The sequence below is a fragment of the Megalobrama amblycephala genome, linkage group LG17, assembly GCF_018812025.1.
Source record: "Megalobrama amblycephala isolate DHTTF-2021 linkage group LG17, ASM1881202v1, whole genome shotgun sequence".
In the NCBI taxonomy this organism is placed as follows: domain Eukaryota; kingdom Metazoa; phylum Chordata; class Actinopteri; order Cypriniformes; family Xenocyprididae; genus Megalobrama; species Megalobrama amblycephala.
Window position 1 is genome coordinate 19,235,568 of NC_063060.1, and position 21,565 is coordinate 19,257,132.

Consider the following 21,565-nt stretch of genomic DNA (forward strand, 5'->3'; position numbering starts at 1 on the left):
TAGATGTATTAAAGTGTTTGCCTGCTTATTATTATTATTTTTTATTAATCAGCTTTATTTTTAGGTCTACACCTCCCCTTATCTGATCGAAATTGCATTGGGATTAAGCTCAGTCGAATCGACTAAAGTGGGTACATGGTTTTTCAGTCTGTTTATTTCCTCAAACTGTAGAAAGTCTCAAAAAATAACAACAGACAATTCTTGCTGCTCGCCAATCTCAAAGCATTTGGATATTGACTGGTGCTTTTTTATATGTTAAAGACATTAATTAGGGGGCTTTGCAAAGGGCCTCTAGTCCAATAGCAATCAGCTAACCAGCTAACCTAACCACTTGTTTTTATTCAATTTAAATATCTCAATGTTAGTGAGAAGAAGAAAAACAAAAACTTTTAGATATCAATCTGCATATGCGATGGACATTGGTTATATGCTCATCTTTGCTCACTCCTTTGAAGGTGTCGAGTAAAATGGCTCCATATTTAATGAAGCACATACAAGCGATGCAATCTGTTTTACAGAAAACAGAAGTTTGTGCAACCCCCATTGCTGCTATCTTATGTGAAGAAAAAGTTGCTGTAGGGGAGAGGATGAGAGGTTATTGTCTCACCCTCACTAAGATTTTCAAATAGGCCTATTGACTAATCTCCATTAGGCTGTAAAAAGAAATAGCCTTAAATCATTTTGTAGGCTAGACGTAGCCCTACAGTAAGTCATTTCTAATTGTGATCATGATTTCATGTGTCTGATAGTATCTGTCCAAAAAGTTCACTTTCCAGTACAATGCACTGGTAAAGAAACAATCAGATTCCAATCTTTGACGTGACATAAGCACTGAACTAAACGTTTATATAAACATCTCTATGGCCATCATGATGTCTGGAACTGAAACTACATCAAAATCAACAATCAGATTTCCACCAATGTCACACTTTTTCCTGCTCCTTCTCTATTTCAGTTAGAGGATTTACTATTTGAATTGGGCTCTTTGTGTTGATTCAGCAGGTGCAGTTGACCACTGAATGATTCTAGATGAGGATAGGGCCAGAAGAATGGTGCATATTATGTTTTAGTCTTCCTTGAAGCATGGGTGGGGAGAAATAAGCCTGGAGAGCAAAACACAGAGCATGTGGTCAGGTCTGTAAGGAGATACAGCAGGGCAGACTGTATATTCAATTCCAAATTCTTGCTGCTGGCTGAACCGTTTAAATGTGTCCAGCAAGACTCAAACATAACGGACTGTTCAAACAGCCTATCTAGAAGAGTTATCAGGTACATAACTGAAATGCAAATGCTTATCCAATATGGCCTAGTACAAGCCGCTGAGCTCTGTGCAGATGTCAAGGGTAACTGTTTCAGCATGGGTGCGCTATTTCTTTATCAGATTGGAGTGCTAGTTGCTTTTATCAAAATGTGGCTCTGACCCTGAATATTACATACTGGATTAGGTGAAAATGATGGCGGTCCATTTTTGCCTCACAGTAAATAATAAATAAAATAAAATGGTAAAAAAATATATAGTTTTACTTCCAGGCATCATAATTGCCATAGAGATAGTAATGTTGACTTTACAGTATTTCTTGCAAATACAATTTACAATTGTTTATTTCTAATAACTGTAATTTTATATAATACAGTGTCATAATCTATCCAATTTTGTCTCACAATTACCTTTTCTATTTTTCACTCCAAGGAAATGGGCGTCCAAAGAAAACAAGAGATGAAAGGAGCAAATTTAATCAAAGCACAAATGTATTTTATTGAGAAACTCTCAAATGACTCTGTTTTGCATGATAAACTTGGCAATGACACATGAAATTAAAAGAAAAAAAAGTTGCTTCATTCATACAGAATATTCAAAAAACAAAAAAAGAAAATAAAAAGGAAATAAACTTCCTCTATATGCCATACTTGCCAAAACAAAACACAAGAATCCACATTTATATGCCATTGCCATAGGATGACAATAATCCTGTGTCAATTAAAATTAAAATTAACATAACTTAGGAAAATGAATACATACATGATTAATATATTACATTTTAGCCACGAACAAAACTGCATTTTTAGAAATGATGACAGTATAAATCAAAAAGAGTCGGATTTTTGTGCTTCTGTGTTTAGTTGTAGTGACCGTCCACACAATAAACTCTCTTTTCTGCGTCATTTTTCATCAGACAGTGGTAAAAAAAAAAAAATAGGCACGCTGGTCAATCAACATGTACTTTTCCTCTCAGAAAAGGCTGTTGTGGATCATTTTCAACTAAATTATTGCATGTAGTACATAGTCAAGTGTTCAGGTAGTCTTTTAGCAATTATAACCTAGTACAGACCGCTGTCCAGTCTGTTAGCCACTAATGTCGGGGTTGTACGGGCACTTTGACAGTCTTAATCTCTGCTATATGGGAAGACTTCTGGATGATACAGCTGGTGGTGCCCGGCGCTGCGCTCTCCTTCCCTTGGGCCAGGTTGGTCAGGGCCATGGCGGCATGGAGCTCTTTCCAGTAAGTCTCATTATTTCCTCCTCCGCCACCTTTACAAGCACCGCTGTTGCCAAATTGAGAGGAAATGGTTAATGAGGAGTTTTAGCAGTACCTAAAAACCTTATGATTCATCAGCATTCTTACCTATCACTTTGGCGTGTGCCACAGTCCAACGTCACTGAAAAATACAGTTTGGTGAAATGAGTTATAAACTAGATATTTAAACTGGATTTAAAGAAAAGCCTCAAAAGCTCCTTGGCTAAAAGTTGGCACATAATTTATGCAGCTAATGAAAAGTCCCTGAGCTACTCTCTCTCTATATCGATGGAACTGATGTGTAAACGTGTTTTCACGTGTGCTTGTACATGGGTGAGTAAGAGGGTGTTTGCCGAGCTCAGGGAGATTTAAGTGGAGCTCTGCAGGCTGTGCCTACAGCCACATTCATGCGCCCCGGCCAAAACAAATGCAATTATGCTTCCCCTGCGCTCTCGAGATGGAAAAAGGATATCTGCTCTGTGTCAGAAACAGACACGTTGTTCCAGCACTTTGCAACCCGATTTGCATTTTTTAAATTATTACACCTTTTCCTTTAGCTAACGACTATTTAAATTGTTGTGAAGTTGCGTTAAAGTGCCCCTATTATGTCTTTTGAATATTATCTTTAATGCAGTGTAATATAGCTGTTTGTGAATGTAAAACATCAGCAAAGTTTTAAAGATCAATGTGCACGACAAAGTTATTGTCACCTAAAAGAAAGAATAGATTCTGAACTGCCTGAAACAAATCGTCAGTAATTTTATGTACTTGCTACGTAACAATGTAACACATTTGCATAATGCCAGCCTATGATCTTCATTGGTTGCCCGTGAACAACGTCTACTTTGACCCTCAAACACTGTAGTTGTAGCTGCCTGGAAGAGTTTGGTTTGTGTTTTCGAGAAGATGTTGAGAAGACGCTGTTTTTGGCACTGCGAATCCACTTTGTATGCATGAGGACTCATGCTCAAATTGATACGATAAAACCAACACCATTGTTACTGTTTGTATCACTAGCCCCTTTCGCACAGCAATCCCGGTAATTTAACAGAATGAATTACCAGAATTATGCATAATAGTATCCACTGTTGGGTGTAACGCGTTACTGTAATTAAATTACTTATCCACTGAAAAAGTAAAGTAAGGGATTACTGTTCATTTTTAGATAATTTAAAGGTGCCATCGAACATTTTTTTACAAGATGTAATATAAGTCTAAGGTGTCCCTTGAATGTGTCTGTGAAGTTTCAGCTCAAAATATCCCATAGATTTTTTTAAATACATTTTTTTAACTGCCTATTTTGGGGCATAATTAGAAATGCGCCAATTCAGGCTGCGGCCCCTTTAATTGCTCGCGCTCTCCGCCCCCTCTGAATGAGTTTGATGTGCTCCATGGCTAACGGCTAATGCTACACTGTTGGAGAGATTTATAAAGAATGAAGTTGTGTTTATGAATTATACAGACTGCAAGTGTTTAATAATGAAAATAACGACGGCTCTTGTCTCTGTGAATACAGTAAGAAACGATGGTAACTTTAACCACATTTAACAGTACATTAGCAACATGCTAACGAAACATTTAGAAAGATAGTTTACACATATCACTAAAAATATCATGTTATCATGGATCATGTCAGTTATTATTGCTCCATCTGACATTTTTCGCTATTGTTATTGCTTGCTTAACTAGTCTGATGATTCAGCTGTGCACAGATCCAGACGTAAATACTGGCTGCCCTTGTCAAATGCCTTGAACATGAGCTGGCATATGCAAATATTGGGGACGTACATATTAATGATCCCGACTGTTACGTAGCAGTCGGTGTTATGTTGAGATTCGCCTGTTCTTCAGAGGTCTTTTAAACAAATGAGATTTATAAAAGGAGGAGGAAACAATGGAGTTTGAGACTCACTGTATGTCTTTTCCATGTACTGAACTCTTGTTATTTAACTATGCCAAGATAAATTCAATGTTTAATTCTAGGGCACCTTTAATTACAGTTACTTATAATGTACTTAAGTTACATACTGTAAATTAGTTCAACAGTTTTGTATAAATCAGTACTGAATTTAAAATCTAAATTTGTCGTCTGATAGCTGTAGTGCAGTTGCGCGTGAGTTTGCAACTTAGCATCAGTTGGCTGCGTAGTCGCTGTCTGAAGATGCCGAATGGCTGTTTTGCAGAACGGAAATATTCTAATTACTTCACTTTTTTGACACAGGTAGGCAAGAACATTATGGTAAAGCTATGTCCTAGGGAGAAAAACTACTCGCGCGCTCTCTGAGAGACGGTCTTCAGTCAGTGCGCTCTGAACGTAGCCGTCTCTTGCGAGTGTCAAATTTTCGCGGTTTATTACACATAAACATTCAAATACACACACTGTTATGTCAAAATGCCTGTCTTGGCGTATATTCGCGTTGGTTATGTGAATGTGAACAGCATGTGTAACAGCATATTGTCTTCGTCCATTAGGTCTTAGTGACAGCAGCCTTTAAAACATGCTACTGTCTTCTTTTGTCTGTATTGTAAATGATAATTAAACAACAAAATAAAAGCTTTAGGATTAATCTATATTTAATTTATACAGTTATGACTATGCAGAGTTATTTTGTATTTGATTATTTAATTTCTGTGGTATTTTTACTTGCTACTATTAGACCTACCTGAAAAAATATAGGCCTAGCATTGTTTTATTTGTATCTTTAAATATTTTTACCGTATCGACTACCGAATCAAATATTGTGCACTTCTGGTGGTATCGCTACATCCATTTGTTACTAAAGATTTTTAAGTATTATAGTATGTCAGTATAAAGTATAAAGCTAAAATGTTTTAAAAAGCTATAAAAGGCTAAACTATTCCATGTTTGACTCATATTTAAATTATTAAAAGAGTTTCCTTTCTATTGTCTATCAGGTCAAGGTTTATAGGGATTTTTAAAAGTAATGAGTTGAATTACTTATTGAGAAATTAAATTACATTTCAGACAGAGTAAATAGAAAAGTATTTTAAATACAACATTGATGATGTAATTAGTAATTAATTACTTTTTTGAAGTAACTTACCTAACACTGATAGTATCCGACTGCAGAGCCTCAACACTTATGAATGGAAAAGAAGGCAGGGTCTCAAGCGCAACACATTGAAAAAGCTGCTAAACGTGGAGCAACGGTCAAAAATTATCATCTTGCGCATATTTAAATAGAAAAACTATTATAAAGCTTACTGTAAACAGCGCGGAGTAACCACGTCATCTCCATAAGAACTTTGATTGGCCTAAAGCAGACTTCTTACGTCAGCGCGTTCTGACTTTGTATGTGCTCATACTGGTAATCTTCATTCACACAGAGCATATTACCGGTAATTTACTGGTAATGTTACAACAGTAAAGACTGTATGTGTGAAAGGGGCTACTGTGTATCAAGTGCTGAGGAAGAGCTGAAATTCATATGTGGAAATAGGCATTTTGTTTCCGACGAGCGCTGTAAGCAGTAGACCAATCACAACAGACTGGGCCATCTGACCTGTTAACCTATTGTAGGAGACCTCCAAAATAAAATTAAGAACCTTTAAAATAGCATAATAGAGGCACTTTAAAGGAACAGTTTACCCAACATGAAAATGAAGATTTAACACTATCCATCTGAAACTATTTATAGGCACAGAATGAACTACGGTTAAGAATTGGTTATATCATATTGCCTGAGCAAAAGTCAAACATAATATCTCCATTTAATCTTGTTATTGGTTCAGCCATTTATAAACTCAGAGCTAAGAGTCACATATACCTGGAAAGTTAATCAAACTTGAAAAATAGACCTTGAAACCTTTCAACTAGAAAAATAATTTACAACAATTGTATTTGTAAGTGTTGCTTTCATGTCGTTCATGTGTGACTAACAACATTAGTAGTAACAACATAACAACATTAAAAGTAAATTTTGATCTGTTCTTCAGATAAAGCTTCAAAAGACTTGGAATATAGGGCATAAGTGGTATAGACTACTTTCATCACACTTATAATGGTTCTTTTGGGACCTTTTTGAAGCTAGATAACTCCTTTTCCTGTCTGACTATATACTTTTAAATTTTTCATTTTGGGAAACATGGATGAAAAGAAATATGGGTTTTTGAACAACATGAGGTTGATTAAATGATGACAGAATTTTCATTTTTTAATGAACTTTTAGTAAGAAATACACTGAAAAATACTAAGCAACAAACTACATCATGTCTTCAAACTAACCATTCACAAGCTAAACACTTTCAGGCTATTTCACATTGCCGTTGATGCAAAATGAATGACAGGAAAGATCATATTTGGTTAGACAAGGGAGGACACCTCAAACAAATTGAGATCCATCCATTAAACATTCACGGACATCATATACTTATTTTCACAGTCATGTTTTGGAATCAGTTTAAATTAATATCTTGCCTTTGTTCTACATAAATCTGGTTGTAATAGTGAAGCGGTCTTTCTTTTCTGCTGAAAGCATCGAGGTCAGTAAAGAAAAATCTTTCTTATGGGAGCTATGAGAGGGAAAATTGGACGACATGCACGAGCACACAAAATGCTATTTTCAATTTTCTTTGCCTAAAACATCTCCAACTTGGATTTCTCAAACAGTATTTGGTGCCAAGAACTACTATAAACCATTAATAAATCATTTGGCTCTGGTTCCTGTGTGCTACTGAATGTCTGTCATCTTTTTAACTTCACTTCTATTGTCCACAGATGCTTTGGATTGACTTAACCTAAGGAAAAACACCAATTCCTCTGGTTAAAGACAGGAGGGCTCTATTAACCAAAATCAAATTAGCTATAAACTGAGATCACACCATAAAAAACAACAATAGAAAAAGGTTGATAAAAAAGGGGCTGTGTTTTCTTAACAAATCTGTCTCTTAATTGAATTTTAACTGGAAAAAATCAATCTCCTTAAAATTCCAAAATCTTTAAGATATGTGGCAAGGTAATCTATCCAGCTAGCATGTGCCACAAGGTAGTTTTATTCATGAAAATTCAACACAAACTCGACATGAATAGCTGTTCGCAACCCATTTTACTCCTGTAATGTTATTTATTTTCAAGTAAAACAGGATATTCAAAGAGGAAAAAAGACTCCATCAGAAATTGGATTGAATGCAAAAGCCTGAATGAATGTGGAAACATTGCCTGAGTAGACTGTTTGAATTTAGTTAACATTATTCAATAGCCAAAACAACCTAATTGACATCTGCTATTGTTTTAGAAGAAAAGGATTATGTTATTACATTATGATTAAATATTGCGAAGACAAATACACCAATGAACTGTCCATAATAAGACAAGCAACATACATTAAGAAAGTAAATACGGTCAGTTCTCATTTCAATTTGACTTTAACAATTGAAACAACTGAACTCTAATCACTCCCTTCAACTCCAACTATTTGCTTATTTTTACCGTTTTTTATGTCATCACTGAACTTACTGCCATGTGTGTGACTTATAACAGCCAAAAGACATTAATGTTCCTTCATCTCCTTTAAAATTCTATCACAAGCTTTTTAGCACCATTCTCACAACTATCAGTAGCTGAGCATACAATCCGTTCCGAACTACAGTATGGAGTTATGGTGTGAAAATATTGACCTTTTTGCTTTTTGATATTTATGTGGAAAACCACTTGTTTTCCATCTAAGGGAAATATGAGGTGTGTCTCCAGGTCACATGCACGCTTCACTGAAACAATGACATTTCAGCACTGCCTGATGTAAATATCAGTCAATATTTACAGCTAATCAAGCAAAAGTTTTGGTAACACTTTATTTTGACCGTCCCCTTTAGACATTATGTTGACTATAAGGAATGTTGCACTTACATGTCAACTAACTCTCATTAGAGTATTATACTGTTTAATATCTACAGTTTATTTTGATGCACCCCCAACTAACATTCAACTTAATATAAGAAACTTTGCAAGTGCATGTCAACTTACTCTACTAAACTTAATCCCTTATTCTAATAACCCTATTCCTATCCCTAACAGTCAACAAATACTCTAATGAAAGTTAGTTGACATGTAGGTGCAACATTTTTTATAGTAAACAGAACGTGAAAATAAAGTGTTACCAAAGTTTTAATGTCAATGCTGGCATCATAATGGTACAAGTCTACAAACTACAGAAGCTGAACGGCTGCTTTCTTGGTATGCAGGAAACATTCCTGACAGCCTCTCGTTTTACAGTGGCTTTGAGTGAGCAGATTTGATGTTACTTTATACATTTATTATGGCAGGTTAGGAGCAAGCTTAGCTGAAATACCAAAATAACTGGCAAAATTACTGAACTGTAATTTTTTTTAAATTAAGGAAATGTCAGGCAGTTCTCAAACCTCATTAGTGCATTACACACAAATTTGAATTATGTTATTATTGGTTATGAGAAACACAAGAATCAGCAACATTTGGCATGAATGTTGGTGTTGACAAATTTTTAACATGCCGTATGAGAATATACTCTAGGGCAGGGGCATCTTTTCCTCATACAAAGCTATCATGAAAGAAGACAGGTTGTATAAATACTATTATTACTTTTATTTTTTTAGCTTGACAACACTTGGTTACCAGTCAGTTCATTGTATGGAAAAGCACAGCTTGAACATTCTCCAGAATATCTCCTTTTTATGTTCCATGGAAGAAAAATCATAAAGGTTATTGAATTTTCATTTTGGGATGAACTACTTTTTTTAACATTTTGAGATCTATTCATTGAGCAAATTTGCACTGACAGTCTTTAAATGAGATTATACTGTTTGTACTGTCTTTGTACTGTCATGTTGACAAAGAGGCATACAGAGAAGGTTTTTTTGTTTTGTTTTGTTTGTTTTTCCTGAACAAGACACATTGAACAAAAGTCAGTTAGTCTTATGTCTCAAATGTTGGCAACTTTTGTAATCAGCTAAACGTTTTTGACACTTCCAACTCTGTACTGAAGCCATTCGCACATGCCTATTTGATCTGAAAGGAGAATTAAAAAATGCATTTCCATATCAAAAACTTATTGTAATAAGACATGCAATGCTCTGTAGTAGCCCATAAATGCAACTAATGTTGTTATGCATTGTTAGATTGCTTCTGTTCATTACCAACACCAGCATTTTTTAATGCACTCATGCAATACTTCATCATAAATGAAAAAAGCAGAGCATTCCTTATTTTTCCCAAAATGAGACCATTCCAAAAGGGCGCAGATGCAGAATAAACATAGAAGTAGAACATTTTGAAATGTTGAGGTGGAATTATGTTAATGATGAATTAGACTCAACTCCTTTGGCAACACTAAAGCATTTGCTTTCATGAGGCATCAGCAGGTGTTCCTATAAGCTACGAGAGAACAGAGTCCAGGAACGTTCCACTCACCAATCAAACCATACGAAACCTCAGCTTTACATTCAATTTTATTATTAATTCTAGTGGGATTCACAAAATCTTTCAATGCATTTGTCTCCATTTCAGTTTTTTATTTATTTACTTTGTCCATCTTAACACATAAAGCTGAAATACAGTATTCAGCAAGTTAGTCAGAGCAAACTATGTTCTATAAGACCTGTGTGATTTTCTTGTTTTTGCGGAACACAAAAAGGAGAAGTTTAGCAGAGTGATGATGCTGCACTTTTCTATACAATGGAATTGAATGGTGACCAGGGCTTGTCAACGTCCAAAAAAAAAACAAAAAAAAACAAACACCATATAAGTACTGTAAAAGTTGTCTATATGACTGTAGTTTAGTCAAATTCCCCTAAAGTTAAATAAGTTTTGTCAATGAAACGGCCATATAAATTTCTAGTTCAGTCCAGTGCGCTGGCTGATACAGGACTGTGTTCCCAAACAGCAGGATTGCGTCTCCGAAACCAAGATAACATAACTGCGTTTATTGTGTTTCATCCACGCACTCTTGGATGCAAGTAATTTATTATAGGCTATACAAAAATTATTATATAAAGTGGCTTCTCTTATTGCAGCAACTTCAATTTTTCTTAGTGATAATTAGCGCCAGTTTATCATGAAGTGTTGATTTTGTTCTCTTCGACTCACTGGATGGAAACAGCTGCTTTATTCACAAATATTTTATGCGACATTCCAATTAAGTTAAATTTGTAACTTTGGATGGAAACATAGCTATTCACATATTTAATAACATGCTAAAATGATTCCTTGAGTTGTCATGATTGAAATAAATAGAGCATGAGTTGTGTCAACAACTTTTATGGCACTTTTTGAAGTGAAAAGAGCAGTATGAACATGATGCCTAACATCTTTCAAAAGTTATAGACATGTTGCAAAGACATGAAATTGTTGAAATTATGATAGATTAAAGGTGCCATCGAACGTTTTTTTACAAGATGTAATATAAGTCTAAGGTGTCCCCTGAATGTGTCTGTGAAGTTTAAAACTCAAAATACCCCATAGATTTTTTTTTATTAATTTTTTTAACTGCCTATTTTGGGGCATCATTAAATATGAGCCGATTTATGCTGTGCGGTCCCTTTAAATGCTGACGCTCCCCGCCCACGGAGCTCGCGCTTGCCTTAAACAGTGCCTAAACAAAGTTTACACAGCTAATATAACCCTCAAATGGATCTTTACAAAGTGTTCGTCATGCATGCGTCGGATTATTTGAGCATTGTATACTGTTATAATGTTTACATTTGATTCTGAATGAATTTGATGCTGTGCTCCATGGCTAACGGCTAATGCTACACTGTTGGAGAGATTTATAAAGAATGAAGTTGTGTTTATGAATTATACAGACTGCAAGTGTTTAAAAATGAAAATAGCGACGGCTCTTGTCTCCGTGAATACAGTAAGAAACGATGGTAACTTCAACCACATTTAACAGTACATTAGCAACATGCTAACGAAACATTTAGAAAGACAGTTTGCACATATCACTAAAAATATCATGATATCATGGATCATGTCAGTTATTATCGCTCCGTCTGCCATTTTTCGCTATTGTTCTTGCTTGCTTAACGTTACCTAGTCTGATGATTCGGCTGTGCTGCTCCAGACGTTACTGCCTGCCCTTGTGTAATGCCTTTCATAATGTTGGGAACATGGGCTGGCATATGCAAATATTGGGGGCGTACATATTAATGATCCTGACTGTTACGTAACAGTCAGTGTTATGTTGAGATTCGCCTGTTCTTCGGAGGTCTTTTAAACAAATGAGATTTATATAAGAAGGAGGAAACAATGGAGTTTGAGACTCAGTGTATGTCATTTCCATGTACTGAACTCTTGTTATTTAACTATGACAAGATAAATTCAACTTTTCATTCGAGGGCACCTTTAATTTTTTGGAGAACTATCCCTTTAACAATATCAGACTACAAGAGTACAACAGCACAGTTTTTTTTATGTTTTTTTTTTATTAAATGTAAAGCTACTTGCATCAAATGTCTTGCTTTTTTTGACAACCTATATCCTCTTTGAATTCTTACAATTTTGAAGCTTGAAATTTTGTGGCAGCTCTTACCTGTACGGTAGGTGAAGTTTGCCTCAGCTTCTGATGAGGGTGAAAGCAAATCATCCTCATACTCGTTGGAGCTAAATGATCCAGAATGTTTCCGATTCCGAGAGTCCATAATTTTTTCGGAAGCCATTACATGCCGAAGGGAATCGTTTAGATAGCGGTTTAACAAGCTGTTCTTGTATTTTGGTGGAGACACATAATCATCACAAACTGAGGGGTCTGTGCTTCGCCCCACACCTTTGCCTCTGCTGTCCTGAATAACGCTCTTGTGCATGGGTCTGTTATAGTCTGATTCGCTGGCCTGCATCTTTAAAGGATTCTCCCCATCTGTGGAACAATAACATATCAAACTTAAACTAACTACAACTTTTGTCAAAACTGAGTTTGACTATGCTTAAATGGATATAAAATCAATTAAAATCTTGTTCACAGTTTTAGTGTTGGCAAAGTTACTGCATTTTGTCTGAATACATCAAAATATGTCTATAGAATAGGTATCCGCCCGTACCATCCGATGTTGTGTCATCACTGCTAATGCTGAGTCTCTCAGCGTTTCCTTGTACATATTTGTTGTACAGTTTTATGCGTAGAGCCCAGCTCAAGTCAGGCTGCCGAACTGTGTTCTTGAGTCTTCGCCTCGCGTTCGCAAACCAATTTGAGACCTGAAAAATACAAATGCATAATTGTTAAATTAAGAACAGCTTTTGGTTTATCTTGCTTGCATTGTCATGTATAATGTTTCAATGAATAATTAAAAAATGATGCAATACACAGTCAAACTGTTTTTCATCTATATTTCACTCTTCAGAGGCGGGCTACTTTTAAACTTTTTTTTTTGTCCGCAGTTTGAAGATTTTCCATATTTAGACTTTTATTTTCTTATTTATATAATATTAAAAAATATTTGCATACAGATTAATACAATTAAATAATTTATTCCTGCTTTTTACAATGGAATATTTCTATCCATCCGATATGACACGTTATACCATATAGAAGGGGTCATAAACACACTTGTCACCCGTTATACCACTGATACAATCATACAGTAAACTTACATTTAAAATAGTGTGTCAGCAGCAGAAATAAGGTTGCAGGCCATACGTATAAAGCAGGAGGGTTATATGCATAACTATTATTCAAGCAACCCACCTGGCTTGCTTCAGTTGCAGAAATGTATTGTATCTAGTTACTCTGTAAATACAATGTGTATAGTAATGGTGTCATTGGCTTTGTCAGGATTTATTTATTTTTCCTTTGGTAAATGTAAACTTAATGCAATTGCAAATATCTTGGACTAGTTTATATATTCAAGATCGTCAATGAAAAACGCATGTGACCCTGAAGGATACTAGAGTCAGGTTTTCAATGCATTTAGACTGACCTGCTCTGCAAAAACCCCGCTCTTTATGAGATTATTCTGTTTATGTGTAATGTAACTCAATCAAAAGAGATTTCAGTAGACCTCAGAAAGAGACCTGTTGAAGTTCATGAGACTGGAAGGGTTACATAAGAATTTCCAGATTTGGCCCTCCATCTATACATAATCAGATGATCATGATGACAAAAGGAAGAATGAGTATGAGTGGGCTTTAGCAGACTAGTAGTGCACTTGATAATGTGTGTGCAGTTACCATCAGAGAAACACTAAAGAAGAGAGGAAGCCACTAATGTGCCTGTCTCACAACTGTTAAAGAATATTCCACAGCAGCTAGTTCTACACAGCCATATGTTTGAGCATGCCAACATCAAAACTTCATCCCATTTGTGAAATATGAGGGTGGGAATAAAATGTTGTGGGGGCTGTTTTGATGCCTCTGGGCTTGGACAGTTTACAATCACAATGACTAATGAATACCAAGAAATTCTACAGCAGAACATCAGCACATCTGTCTGTTATCTGAAACTTGAAAGAAGATGGTTCATGCAACACAACACTAACCCAAAACACTGACGCGAACAACAATAGAGAAAGAATTTGGTATTTTATAGCAGCCAAGTCAGAGTCATTGAAATTCAGTTCAAATTCTGTGGAGCGATATAAACAGACCCTTCAAATAGACATTGCTAAAATACAAATGGTCTGAAAATGTTTAATACATTTGCAGATAAAGAATTAAGTTAAAGCAATATAAAGTTGATATGGCCATGCCTGCAAGACACTTAATGTAGGGTTTATGTACTTTTTCCATTCATGTCACTGTTTAAACCAGCTGTTTTTGCCCAGATTTGACATTAAACTTTGAATGATGACTCAACGTATACCAAAATTGTTTATCATTTAAAATTAAGCAAAACTTTTTTTTTTTTTTTTTTTTCAAAATTATCAAGAAATGCACAGGCCAAACAATTTGCACAATTGTTAGAATGACACAATTTTGACAGAAAAAAAAAAAAACATAAATTAACAGTTACAGTTTATTTTTATAAATAACAGCAGAAGAGCAATTTACCAACCTAACAAAAACAAACTGTGTTAAATATTATATCAGTATTAACAAGTGACAGATGAATTTGCACAAAAAAAAAGAACTGGTGTAGAGTTTGATTGTCAGAGTGGCCTTTAAAGTCACCATGAAATCAAAATAGATTTTTTTGTTTTTGTTTTTTTGTGTGGAATATTGCAGTATTTATTATAAATGATTTGTGACTGATTGAATAAAATGATTAAATGATTGAATAACTTCCCCTACCTCTTGCAGCTCATCTCTCTTTTCTGATGATGTGTTTACTGGCGTGTGGGCGGGGCAACATGTCACAAACATGAGATCGACCAATAGCAAAGCACAACCATACAATGACCCAATCAATTCCCCATGGACAAAATCAAGTCCTGCCCTACATTTTTTTTTTTTTTTCTAGTTCGAGAAGCCATTTATATCGTATATACGTCACAAAAGAGAAGAAAAGACTATCGCAACTTCAGCTTCATGTCAACTTCAATGTCAAATACAAAAGATATAGGAAGTGTTTTCTCATCCCTTAATCCTAACTATGCATTTTATGCTCATTATATAATACAGGCAGTTGCAAGTTATTTTTTGCATTAGCAAAATTTCAGAACAGATCTGCTACCCATTTTTGGACTGTGATCCACTAGTGGCTTCAAAACAATGCCGTTGTACATTGTTGTGTATGCTGTTTGTTGAAAATTTATTAATAGGACTAATAAGATTAGTCTTTTTTTTTTATATCTGTACTTCTACATTCGGTAAACCCCTGTTTTTATATCATTGCATAATGCATATGTGCCAAATCCATCCTGATTTGATCTGATCTGATCTGATGTAAATAAACCTGCTCAAGTATCAATCTTATTCAGAGTTAGTGCTTATTTTAACCTCACCTGAACCAGGGTCATGTGGGAACCCAGAGCCAGCAGTATCTTCTCAGTTTTGGTGGGGTAAGGGTTGTCCCTGTGCTTATAGAGCCACTGCTTCAGTGGTCGAGCCATATCCTGCAAGGCCTGACGTTTGTGCCGCACCTTCCCTCCACTGCTCAAGAAAAACGACACAAATGTAAAAGTTTAAGTCAATGTCAATGGAGCATACAATTGAATATACATTACACATATTGTTAATTTCTTAAAAGCCAATATTGTTATCTATTACCATCTGTTCTGCTTTTTCACAGCAGATTCAGGGAATATACATCATTAGTCATCTTAACCGCAAGTCTCTTAAAGAGATGTGAGCTGATTTTTAACTCAACAAATAATTTATCGCTTAACAAATCATTTTTCCCCGCAATTACTTTGCTGATTTTATAATGATTCTTTGTAATCTTTCATGCAAAACTAGCTAAAAAAAAAGACTTTTAATGGGAGATACAGTTGCTTTTTGAGCCTTTAGTTTTGACAAACTGTCAACAAAGCATCCATACCACTCACCACACTATATTAACACAAATTATTGCGCTGTCAGTGCATAATCCAAACATTTTACATGACTGGTAAGAGAGACAAATGATACTGTAAACAAAGTGCAGAGCATTGAAGCTCAAAGTAATGAAACATTTGAAAGAAAATAGATGATGTCCAATTAGATGATGTAGATATCCAAAACCGAGACAATCAGCAGATGTCACTGTGGACCAAATATGTGTAACATCCCTTTACCTTCCATACATAGCGATGTGATGCACTGACTGGTCATAATAGCTTTATATAACAGAAATACAGTTTATGTGTATTGTATGAGTTTGAAGAGCACATCTTTGTTATATTTCCATGATAGCATCCTTGTAGGAAGTACACTTCCAGTAAACTATACTGTACTGCTTTCCTATAAATTGAAGAAACAACCATTCAAACTACCACCTAGTCCAAATATTCAATTATCTTCATCATTTTGTCTCGTTCTCATAATCAGCCAGATGAACAAAACTAGTTTGTTACATTACACGTATACAAGAGATAACAGTGACGTTTTTCCACAGTGTCTTTTAAATATGAAAAGTATAAATAAACATTAATATTTCACGAATATTTACTTACGCATACGGAGTGGGAAAAATAAAAAAAGAAGCGGTCATTTCAAGTATCTACTCTACATTAACTATGTTTATCACATTTAGACTGTTTCATGCATTTTAAGTAATAGAGCACGACATACATACCCATTTCGTTTGTGTTTTAGAGCTTCGGTGCCATCCATCACTTTGTGGCTTGTCAGTAAATCTGAATGTTGTCCATCAATCACCTCTAAATAGCTCCTACTGGTTCTTTCCACATTCTGTTCGGTCTCCTCAAAACGCAGCCGATCAAACTTACTGAAGACTGTCGTGTTCATCGCTGCTCGCGCTGCATTCATTGAGTGCCATGTGCCAAATCACAAATGAAATTTTCCTTATACTGCGATAATGCCCCTGTGAACGAAATGGGTTCTTATTTGAAATGATTTAAAAATTCATATATGTAGGCATTAGTCACGTTTTAAATGCATATTTACAATGCATAGGTACGATGTAGGCTATTCAGTAAATCAATCAATTAAGTCCAATAGAGAAATTATTTAAAGTGCAAGCAACTTAAAAAGCCCACTTAAATATTATATAACGGCATTCCCATAGCAACTTGCTTAAAAATATAAAAACACTTACAAGTTATCCTGTTAGTCGCTAAACTCCAGCGACACTATAATTTCAGTGTCTTCCATCCCATTTGCGCTCAGCAACTGCGACTCCACTATATCAGCTCAACGCTAAAGGGTTTCACACCCCGGAACATGAATATAGCTCGAATCTCGTCTTTCCCAAAGACTCTAGGGGGCTCGATCGTGTTCGCTACTGTGTCTGGCTGTAAGCGGGACTGGACCGTCTGCAGTGGAGTTCTCATTTGTAGCCTCCTTGTTTTACGGATAACATTTTATAGGTACGTTGGTGAGGCTTAGCTCAGCATTAGGAGGACCTTCATGATTTAAAGCAAATGTTTCATGCTCATGTGGTGGAAAGTTTAAAGCAGACCATGTAGTTTCCTTTATTAAACAGGCTACTAAATACTTCAAGAAAACAAATTCATTTAATCCAGTCATTTAGTGTAAAAATGTATTTATATATTTGGGTGTTTCTGCAACTATGGGCATTTTTGACACTCCCAATTTAAAAAAAAAAAAAAAAAAAAAAAAAAACATCAACCTCTATGAATTTCAATTTTAACCATCACAGTCTGTAATACATATCAAAATGTATGACGTTAAGATTGTAATCTGGAACATGTTAATTTTTTATGGTTTACATCTCTTCTTCTTACAAAATGTCCTTACCGCAACATTACAGTAATGGTAATTTTATACACTTTTTTTTTTTTTTTTTTTAATTTTTAAAAAAATGTAAAACATTTAAATAGTTACTTTCAAGATTTGTCAATTTTTGTAAATACAGATATTAAAAAATAATTTTAAATTAGGGGATTTTATGATATTCTTTATGCCATGGAAAATTTTGATGCTAACCTTAGATACCAATTGTTTTAATACACTCCAAAGATAAAACATTTCACTTTTTATGACAAATAATGTCATTTTAATGTGTAAATCATCTCTAGTGAAGGGTTAAAATAATTTTTGCAAACAACAGTCTGATTAATAATTAAAATAAATCATTGCTGCGGTAATGACAGTTTGTGTTGGTATAAGGACACAATATTAATGACGCCTGTTAATAATGTAACCTTAACAATTGGTTACTGTAGAGAAAAAAAAAAAAAACTACAACAGAAGGCATTTTGTCAAAGAGGTATTGCAGGAAAGTACGGAAGAGGATTAGGGCCAAGCAATAATAAAAAATTAAAACCATCTCGAGATTAAAGTTGTTAAATTTCGAGAAAAACGTCGAGATAAAATGTTGAGAATAAACTCGTTAAATTACGAGAAAAAAACTTGTTAAATTTCATCTCGACTTTTACATTTACATTTTACATTACTTTTTTTACATTTTACATTTTATCTCGACTTTTTTCTCATAATTTAACAAGTTTTTTTCTCGTAATTTAACGAGTTTATTCTCAACATTTTATCTTGACTTTTTTCTCGAAATTTAACAAGTTTTTTCTTGTAATTTAATGACTTTATTCTCAACATTTTATTTAGACTTTTTTCTCGAAATTTAACGATTTTTTTCTCGAAATTTAACAACTTTAATCTCGAGATGGTTTTATTTTTTTATTATTGCTTGGCCCAAATCCTCTTCCGTAGGGGAAAGTCTGGGTTAAACTGATTTTCTTGTTTCAAAAACTAATAGTTCTGTCATCTTATTATTACATCTTATTATGATATAAATTATTATTATTTTTTTTTAAATGTAGTTCAAAATACACAATTATTAAGCCGAATGGTAAGGACACATCATAAATACTGAATAAGAAAAGAAGATCTTTATCTTAGTTTCTGGATCTTGTGAGTGACCACATGGCCCAGTCTGTAAGCCATGTGCTCACATGCTTATTTCTGTTTCCATAGAAACTAGATTTGTTTGGCTTTCAACAAGTGTCATAGTAAGAGTCTTTTCTCAGTGTTGCAGTAAGGACTCAAAAGTGTGGGACAGGTGTATTTAGATGAAAAAAAATCATATAACATATGATTAAGTAACATTTATATGAAAGTAATTCATTTGAAATAATGTCATATTGTAAAAGAATTAGCTAATTTTATGCATCTCAACATTGAAACCACAAGTGTGGGACATGAACAAAAATGGTGTTTGGACATATAAATGTTTCATAATTTTTAATTAAATCATATTATTCATTCATTATTTTTTTTTAAGTCAAGGTGTGTAATGACACTGTGTTTATATTTATGAAACTTTAGATGACAAATTTTAACATAAACCTTAAATTTCACTACTGGGACTTAAAAGTGCCCATAGTTCCAGAACCACCCATTTATATAATAAATAAAACAAATAAATAAACTGAATTTGATGTAACCAGTAAGTCATTATCACAAACTAAATCAGTTTACAAAGTTATCGTTATCTTAAATTATTACCGACTTTTAGCTGATAGCTTTAAGCTGAATAAGCCTTATCCCGAACGTTACATGAACAAACAGGAAAACAGGTCTCATCGCATCCACTTGTCAATGGCAGTACCAGAGATTGTGGCTGGATCCCAAATGGCACCCTTAACCCTCACAGTCTTCCTCTGATTCCGCACTTTCGTGACGTAATGCCGCTTTGACTGCCGGGTAAATTCCTCTGCGTAGCTCGCACCCTCATCAAGGGTGCATAGTGGCCGCAAAGGGGGCGCTCGTGAGCACCCTTTTGAAACCTAAAATGATGAATGGGACACCCTACAGTCTCGTGGACTTAACGGACACACGTACGCGGCAGCCATTGTAAGTCCACAAGACCGAAAGTGTGCCATTTGGGATTCAGCCTGTTTATATTGGCTGGATCCCAAATGGCACCCTAAACCCTCACGGTCTTCCTCTGAGTCCGCACTTTCGTGATGTAATGCCGCTTTGACTGCCGGGTAAAGTCCTCTGCATAGCTTGCGAACTTGCGGGCTCAGCTAAAGTGCACATCGAGGGAGATTTGCCCTGTCTAAATACCCACACTTGCGCCACTTGAGAGCGACAGGAAGTAAGTGTGCAAGACTGTCCCATGTCTTAAAAATGCTCAAGTGCAGTGCCCTTAATGCACACTAAACCCACACTATCTTGCATACTGCTTCGGAGCGGTATTCGAGGCTAAGCGTATCCCATCATACATTATGTTTGGGAACTCGCATGCCCTGAAATCGCGAGATGTCAAGGAAAAAATTATTATATATTACAAGTTAAATTAAATTAAGTTAAATTAATTATATATTACATATAATTTGGTAGTAAAATGTAAAGTGTTGCACATTTTATTGATTCAAAGATGAGTAGGCTATGTCTATTTTGTACATCATTTGCAACTGGTTTTTATCACTTAAGAAGCACCACAATTTTAAAATTGTGTCTTCTGTTAGTTACATAGTGACCACCGAACAGACATTTAGAAGTGCAAAGTACTGAAAATTATAATAATAAAAAAAAAAGTTCTGTAAACGCTTGCATTTTTTGCAAGACTATAAATGTGTCCCATCGGATAATCAAAAGTTCTACATACACTGTCTTCATGCCTACTTGAATACTTGAGCCAAATACAGGAAATACGTCATGTAAGTAGACAAGTGGTAAAGTGCAAAGACTGCAAGTGTGGGTATTCTTTAATATAGGGAGATGAGATCTGTATCTCTTACCACTGGAGAAAGCGTAACGGCTAACTTAACGGCAGTGACGTTAGTGCCCGCCGTTCAAAGCTCTTTCTCTGCGTACCGCCAGAGGCGGAGCATTAACAAAGCCCCTGGAAGGCAAGCCTGCAACCTTTAGCCAAAAAAGCATAACGGCTAATACTAACGCTCCAGCTGTGGCGGTACTGGTGGTATGCAGGAAAGGAGACCAGAGGCCATTACACAAAAGGCTGAGAGGTGCCGCATGTGATTATGTTAGCTGTTACGCTTTCTCCAATGGTAAGAGATACAGACCCTCTCATCTTCCTATAATATACAATCTCTGGCGTTAGCATTAGCCGCTATGCTTTTTTGGCTAAAGGTTGCAGGCTTGCAGTGGCTTTGGGTGCATAGCGGCCGCAAGGGGGCGCTCATGAGCACCTTTCTGAAACCTAAAATGACCAATGGGACACCCTACGGCTTTTCCCGCGGAATTGGGCTATTTTACACTGTTTCCGCGGGTTGTTTTTCATGTCCGGGGGTTGAATCGACCCCAAATAATATGATATTTAGCTCTTGAATGTGAATTTTACCAGGGGAGCCCCACCAAAAACATGGATTTTACCCCCCGGAATGCATTTTTTACTGTGGGACCCCCCCATCCCCCCTCCCCCGAAATGTGATTGGGCTAGTTTTGTGGAGCAATTGGGCAGGTTTCGTTGTGAAAACCTGGCAACCCTGCCCTATGGTTTTGTGTTGGTCTTGTGTTAAGTCCACAAGACCGAAAGTGCTATGAAGTGGGCAATTTGGGATTCAGCCTACAGAGGGTA

At 35.5% G+C, this 21,565-nt stretch overlaps 1 protein-coding gene across 2 annotated transcripts; it reads right to left on the minus strand.

Moving 5' to 3' along the window:
• Positions 1–1,731: 1,731 nt before the first annotated feature.
• mkxb (mohawk homeobox b) lies at positions 1,732–17,344 on the minus strand. 2 transcript variants are annotated; one of them, XM_048164523.1, is made up of 7 exons: positions 17,138–17,341; positions 16,655–16,903; positions 15,384–15,531; positions 12,546–12,699; positions 12,041–12,364; positions 2,625–2,658; positions 1,732–2,544 (listed from the first exon to the last, which is right to left on the minus strand). In XM_048164523.1, the coding sequence occupies exons 2-7, from the start codon at positions 16,846–16,848 to the stop codon at positions 2,352–2,354; spliced, it is 1,047 nt and encodes a 348-aa protein (XP_048020480.1). In that variant the 5' UTR covers positions 16,849–16,903; positions 17,138–17,341; the 3' UTR covers positions 1,732–2,351. The 2 variants fall into 2 exon arrangements, with proteins under 2 accessions (XP_048020480.1, XP_048020481.1); XM_048164524.1 differs by lacking the exon at positions 2,625–2,658 and having other exon boundaries at positions 17,138–17,344.
• Between the last annotated feature and the right edge of the window lie 4,221 nt (positions 17,345–21,565).

Coding starts and splice junctions, on each gene's coding strand:
- mkxb (XM_048164523.1), bottom strand. CDS start 16,848: ATGAATGCAGCGCGAGCAGCGATGAACACGACAGTCTTCAGTAAGTTT. Junction 15,532..16,654: donor CTAAAACACAAACGAAATGG/GTATGTATGTCG, acceptor TTTCTTGAGCAG/TGGAGGGAAGGTGCGGCACA. Junction 12,365..12,545: donor TGATGACACAACATCGGATG/GTACGGGCGGAT, acceptor ATTGTTCCACAG/ATGGGGAGAATCCTTTAAAG.